Source organism: Malurus melanocephalus, unplaced genomic scaffold (assembly GCF_030028575.1).
Source record: "Malurus melanocephalus ecotype Western Australia unplaced genomic scaffold, MMel_1.1 scaffold_30, whole genome shotgun sequence".
NCBI classification, from domain to species: Eukaryota; Metazoa; Chordata; class Aves; order Passeriformes; family Maluridae; genus Malurus; species Malurus melanocephalus.
Genome location: NW_026623262.1, coordinates 1,480,834 through 1,487,333, shown reverse-complemented (window position 1 = coordinate 1,487,333; position 6,500 = coordinate 1,480,834). Strand labels below are relative to the sequence as shown.

Sequence of the window (6,500 nt, the reverse complement as noted above, 5' to 3'; positions counted from 1 at the left end):
GCATCCTCCCGAAATTGCATGGGATAAAAAGACAATTAAAAGTACAAATCCCAGAATAAAGCATCCAATCTTCACTTTCGAATTCAAAACTGGAAGACGGAACAGTTTCATTTTCAATGATTTATTATTTTTTAAGGACAGAAGATCTCATTTAATATTTTCCCAATTCCCACTGCCTGCATGATGGTTGGTTTGTTTGCTTTTCCCTCTCTCTTTCTTTCCCCTTTTTTTTTTTTTGTTTTTTTTTGTTTTCCTTTTTAGGCTGTGCTAGCAGAGGCAAATAAAATAAAGTCCAAAGTAGCGTCATTTTGTCTCCTTTGTACAACAGTACCTTAAAGAAAGATGACAGTTTCTCGTGTCCTTAGCTGCTACATGCAGGTTCTGCTTGGGCAGTGTCTGTTATGTACAGTACTGGTCAGAAGCGAAGGATGAAATGGAAAATTTCACCTCTTCTACAAAGTTGTCAAGTCAGTCTGATGGTCCTTGGAACCAGTTTGTAAATGGGGGTTTGAACCATTGGAAGAAGACCTGCCCTTCGTGTTGGGCAGTTTGTGATCTTTTTTCCACTTCATTCTTCTGTTCTGAAACCAGATCTTGATCTGGCGCTCAGAGAGACACAAAGTGTGGGCTATCTCGATACGGCGGCGCCTGGTCAGGTACCTGTTAAAATGAAATTCTTTTTCCAGTTCTAGGACTTGCTGTCTGGTGTAAGCTGTGCGGGAGCGTTTAGGTTCCCCTCCGTTGTAATTAGGATTCACTGGGAAAAAAATACGGAGAACTTTTACAAAGCTAATCTTGACTTGCCGGTCCGACTTTACAAAAGAAAAACCTTACGAGCTGCGAGCATGTGGCCGAGCTGGATTCGTCCCAGTTGCTTACAATGGCCGGGCTGCTTTCCCCCTCGTTTGAGGCAGGCACTACGGGCACACGCAGCTAGGTAGGCTGGGAGCCTCTAGAAGGCTCCTAAAATGGAGTTTTATCCTGCACGGCAAAGCCCCGCATGGCCAACGGCCTATTTCCTCAGCAATAAAAATTTATGGCGAGTGTAATTGGCCAACTCGGCTTAAAAAGCTCGTCCACGAGCCTGGCGGGGGCTCGGGAGAGCGCCGCTGAGGACGATCGGAAGCAGGGTAGAAGAGCAAAGTAAGAAGAGGATCCTTACCCGAGTTAACATGGACTTTCTTCATCCAGGGATAAACTACTGCTGGCTGCTTAACTGCGGAGCCGTTTGGGGGTTTGAGGGCCGGCTGCTGGCTGCAGGCTCGCGAGTTGGACATTGGAGGCGGTGGACAATGCTCTGCTGGGCCGGGGAAGTGGCTCGCCGGGCCGGATTGCTCCTGTCCATGACCTCGCGGTTGCCCGGCAGAGCCCTGGGCATTGCTACAGCTAAAGGGCTGCTCGCTGTAGTTTGACCGTGGGTAGAGTCCCTGGTGCTGGAAATCAGAGCCCTGCGAGGCACTATAGTACTCGGCCCCCTGCTCGCCTAAGTAGCTATTCTGCAAATATTCCTCGCAAGGAGGAAATTTGGGATCCACATACTTAGAGTTCACCATATACGAACTCATGGCCATTAATTTCTGAAGGTAGAAAATACTAATTTTTCTCGTGTTGTCTTTTTTTCCCCTGCCATAGAGCCCTCCTACTTGCTGTCAACTGAATAAAGTTAGGCGGGCATGTGACCGGCCCGGCCAATGGGGAGCCGGGCGCCCACCGCCGCATTTCCCCGCATTTCCAGCGATTCCACTCAATAACATCCCTCTAACCGAGTGACCCCCCTCTCCGGCGGGCCGCACCCGCAAACCAGGTACCGGAGGTGTAGGGGTACCCCGGGGCGGCGGCCGCTGCCCTGCCCACAGCCTTTTGTCTGAGCCGGCTTCCCCCAGCCCCGGGGGATGCTGCCCTGCCGTCTGATCTACTAGCCAGGATAGCCACCGGGGCTTGATACCTCGCTTTAAATAAAATAAGAAAAAGAATCGAAAGGAATATATAGAGCGATGAGCTGAAGCGGGGTTAAAAGGGAAGAAACTGATAAGCAGGCGAGGAAAAGAAAAGCCATCAAAGAAGAGGGTAATATGATGTACAATAGATCTGTCCTGTCTTTGTCTCGCAGAGGTCATCCAAAAGTTACCAGAATTTAGTTCTGCTGAATAAAATTAGGCAATCAGTAACTTCTCATTCACTTCCAAGCCTCAAAATATACGTGTGCATACATATGCGTGCACGCACACAAACGCCAATGTAYATCTATAAATCTATACGTGTATGTATGTAAAATCATACAGATGGCAAGAAACAGTTCACTTTTAACCACTAAAGTTCAATCAATTGAACTGGAGACGTCATTTAATTAGGTTAAAAATATCACGGGTTTAATGGGATAAATTGGGTCTTCATTCATCAATATCATTCCTGGAGCACAAGTAAATACATTCCAGTGAGGCGAATGCTGCTTTTGCTGCTCTCATAAATATTTTGATGCGATCTGGACCCTTGACAGGGAATTTTTGCTAAAGTCTGGCATATCTAGCTAATCTATGGGTATCTTACAAAAGACTCATTCACTGATTGATAGATAATTTCTTTCCCCCCCCCAGAAAATTTGTTACTTCTGGTGAATTTAACTGTTTAAATTCACAGATTGTCAGGAAGAGTTAGGACTGAACGACARCTGAAGTTTTAAGAAACGTCCTAAAACCTAGCGAATAGGAGCGAGGCAGCAAAATTTATAATTTCTGAGTGTTGATCACGCACATGCCTCTTGATTCCGCCAGTATTTTAACTTCTAACCATTTGTAGAAAGGTGAAGTTTTTGCATCGACCATATATTCCCCTAGAATCGAATCTGTGACTATATGAATATCACACAAATTCGGTTCTACAGGGTATATATAGACAACGTAATAACATTCTGTTTTCATCTACAATACAGCAGGTCTTTGCAATTCTCTTAGTGTCTCACTGTCTTCTGAGGAATGCAAACTATTCTGCTGGGACTCAGTTCTGAAACACAGATTTGCAGGAAGGTGGGATTTCAGAAAAGATTCACGCTTGTTATCATTGCTGCAATAGAGCTATACGACTCTCCACCAATTCATAACGACAAATTTCGTCTACCAAATTCTCAGAAAGACCTGCCGTTCTCTTTAAATTCTCTGCCATTTTACCTCCTCGCTATGGAAAATGGACCTGGTCGGTCGAATTGCGCTATTTAGAATAATAAAGGTTAAAGTAATTTAGGAAGGAGGCTTTAACTATTTAGGCTAACACGAATCTGAAGAGATTCTCCATTATTAGTAATCCCCCCAAAATAAAAAAGAACTTAAAAAAATCGAAACAGAAGTAAAACAGCCGACAACAGAAACAGCGGTTGGTGAAAAAGATGAGATTAAAAGCTGGAGTTAGTTGCCCTCGGGAAAAAAAGAGTTTCCAAATTTACCTTCATCCTATTATGCTGGTCTAGCTATTATCCCCGCGATCTGCCTGCGAGCCTCAGCCTCGCACCCTCCCAGGTTTTCCCCGCCGTAGCGTTTATGGTGAAGGGCAGGGCTAGAGGTCAGCCGAAATCATTTACAAACATATCACAAAGTTTCATTATTTTTACTTTGTCGACAGCGGCACACAGGAGTACAAAAGTTCATGAATTGTGTCTGACTCAGCTCCTCGCTGCTGTCCTGCGGTCAACCTCTTCTCCTTCCACTATTTAAAACAGGCACCATAAGGACAAATAATGGTTTGGGTGTGATACATCCAGCCACTGCGAAGGGCAGATTTGGGGGTGTTGCGCTTATCCGAGCAATGTGTACTGGGTTGTTTGGCTGGCTCCAGCTCCCAACTGCCTCATCTGGGAGATGCTATTTTTGAACGTCTGCCTTCTTACCACTGCGGTGGTGCCTTTCTTTACAGCAAGTGCAACTCGAAACGACTTTATGTCCTTAATCTCCCCCCGGATTCTTTAAATCTCCACCCAGCTATTTTCAGCATCTCGCCCCGCTTTCTCATCCTTTCTCTGAGGGAAGGGGGGATACCCCCCCGCCTTCTCGGGGGTTATTAACCATCCGGTTGAACTGGCAGGGTAACTCCCCTCCGCTCCCCAAAGCGAGCTATCGTTTGGGGCAGCCCACGGGAGCGGACAAGCCCGCCGAGGGCTGCCCAGGGAGCAGCGGTGGAGCTGGGGAAGCAGCAGCTTCCCGTTCTGCTTAATACTACACATTTTCATATTTGTTAGACGCTGTGACCTGCGTTTCACCTTATTGCACGACTTGCTCAGACAGGTCAAAGCCAAAGAGTTATTGATGAACAAAAGCGTTATATATTCACCTCCTGTTCAACAGCCCATACAAAATACTTTTGATCTATCAGGCTTTTTGTACTCTAGTTCATAATCAGTATGCTAAATGTACGTTGGCAGAAAACAAGTAATCCATACATTTAGGGCCGGCTCTGGAATAAAATGCCAAGGGCGTCTACGTAGCGCAGGACCGAGCTACGGGGGGAGGAAAGTTACCTACGGAACACAATTAAAACTGCAACGCTGGAGGCTATTCTTTAGTTCGTATTTATAGGGCTCAAAAACCGATATTGAAACGTGCGACAAAAAGACAAGGAGAAGCGTGGTACATATAGTGAAATAGATTATTTATCAGGAAGCAGGGAGAGGAAGTGGCGAAACGCAAACAAACACACACGCAAACACTCCTCTCCTTTACATGCTCCCGGTCATAGCGGGGCTGGCAGAAGCGGGAAGGGCGATGTACAACCTAATGAATCGCCAAATATCGCAGGCTTTCCTTCCTTCTTTGAGGGACAAGCCTGGTCTCAGCGTGGAACACCAGGACCAATGCACTTAGCTTCTCTCTGYAGCCAGAAAGTGTGCATTTCCTGATGCACACTGATCTTCTGCCCTCCACTCGGTTTCCCCCAGAGCAGCACAGGCTAGACCATCTGGGATGCGAAAACCCCTACAGTAAAAGATTTCCCTCCTAAGCTCTGATAGCCATTCCATTCCGTGCCTTCACAGCATTTAAATCCACATTAGAGTCTCCCTTGCCCCGAAACATTTAGCACCAGCAGATCAGCTCTACTGCCCGCAGAACCGGGCTGCAGCTTCCCCGGCTGGCCAGCGCTGACCGCCCCCAGCTTCTGCCGCCTCTTTCACCCAGCCACCAGCCCGTGCCAAACGAGGGGAACATCAGAACGCAGGCACAGCTCTGCTTGGGATCCCATCTGGAGAAAAGAGTGGGAGTAGCCAAGGTTATGAGGTGCTGAGATACAACGTGATCCATCCGGATTCCGCACGGGGAGGCGCTGTAAAGTTCTGCCCAGTTAAAATGGAAAGGCTGCTAATTGTTTTGGAGTGCTTAAGAGCGGGACACCTGTATAGCCCTGTAATAAACCCCCAGGAGACTGCACCTCTGCTTTTAATACTAGCCAGGATTATGACATGGTACCACAAACGGACACCACAAGAGCCTTCATATGCTGACAACACTGGGAGGGAGCGATGGGGGCGGGGGGCAGCAATATTCATCAGGGATCCCTTTTTTTTTTTTTTTTTTTTTTTTTTCCAGTCTGAAGAGAAGACCCAGGATTTTCAAACAACGCAAACTCTACAAGAATGAAAAGGTTACTTACTGTAGATGTTCTTCCATGCTGACGAACCTGTTGCAATAAAAACGTTTGTTACTGTTGTATTCCACACACGGGTGATATTTCTGGAGAACAGTTACAAACCACGTTTGATAGATGAAGGCGGAGAGGAGCTGGTGGTAAATCCTGCAAGCAGCGGAGTGGTGGGATGGAAGCCCCTTCCAAATGAGGACCACGTTGCATTCAGGCAGTTTTTTAATGAACACATGCTTTCCCTGTGCCCGGAGTGTGATCTTTCACTTTTAATATTCATAGTCTAAATTTTGTACCGGGTAATTTCTAAAGAGATGAAGAGCCAGACCTCCCTCTTTCACTGATGGAAAAGAAGAATAACAAAGGCCTTTTTTTTTGTTCTGTGGCAATCCAGTCACAAACGAAACATTCAGATCACCTCTGCTAAACCATCACCCGCAAAATACGCTATGGAGCATTATATCCGTGCTGAGAACAAAAGACGTACAATTTTATTAGAATAAATATCTGATTACTCTAAGATAGATCCCTTTTAAGATCACCTAACTAACCTATCAGTAACCACAAGACATGCGTCTTTGTTTGCATTATAGAAGGATAGATTTGACTTGAACTTTCCTTCAAATATTTTATTAAATATATTCAAATATCACATAAGGAAACAAATCCACACAGTTAGTCTAATGCTCCTGAAACGCGTCGTATATTTAAAAGTAAGTACTATTGGTGGGGTTCTTTTCTATAAGTGATTTTTTACGTCCTTTATTGCCTTCCTACTATATCTTGGAGAGTTATTGCGTTAAACACAGAGCAATTGCCTCGGTATCAACAGTTCACTGCATAGACCTTCCCAAGACTTTTTTAATTTCCTTTTTTTTTTT

At 45.6% G+C, this 6,500-nt stretch overlaps 1 protein-coding gene across 1 annotated transcript; it reads right to left on the bottom strand.

The window, feature by feature from the left end:
- Positions 1 to 213: 213 nt before the first annotated feature.
- HOXD4 (homeobox D4) lies at positions 214 to 2,836 on the bottom strand. Its single transcript, XM_057363704.1, has 2 exons — positions 1,163 to 2,836; positions 214 to 757 (listed from the first exon to the last, which is right to left on the bottom strand). Exons 1-2 carry the CDS (start codon positions 1,569 to 1,571, stop codon positions 453 to 455), a joined length of 714 nt encoding a protein of 237 aa, XP_057219687.1. The 5' UTR covers positions 1,572 to 2,836; the 3' UTR covers positions 214 to 452.
- Between the last annotated feature and the right edge of the window lie 3,664 nt (positions 2,837 to 6,500).

Excerpts from the sequence above, each read along its gene's own strand:
- HOXD4 (XM_057363704.1), bottom strand. The coding sequence starts at position 1,571 with ATGGCCATGAGTTCGTATATGGTGAACTCTAAGTATGTGGATCCCAAA. Across the intron at positions 758-1,162 it reads GAAAGTCCATGTTAACTCGG|TGAATCCTAATTACAACGGA; the intron begins GTAAGGATCCTC and ends TTTTTTTCCCAG.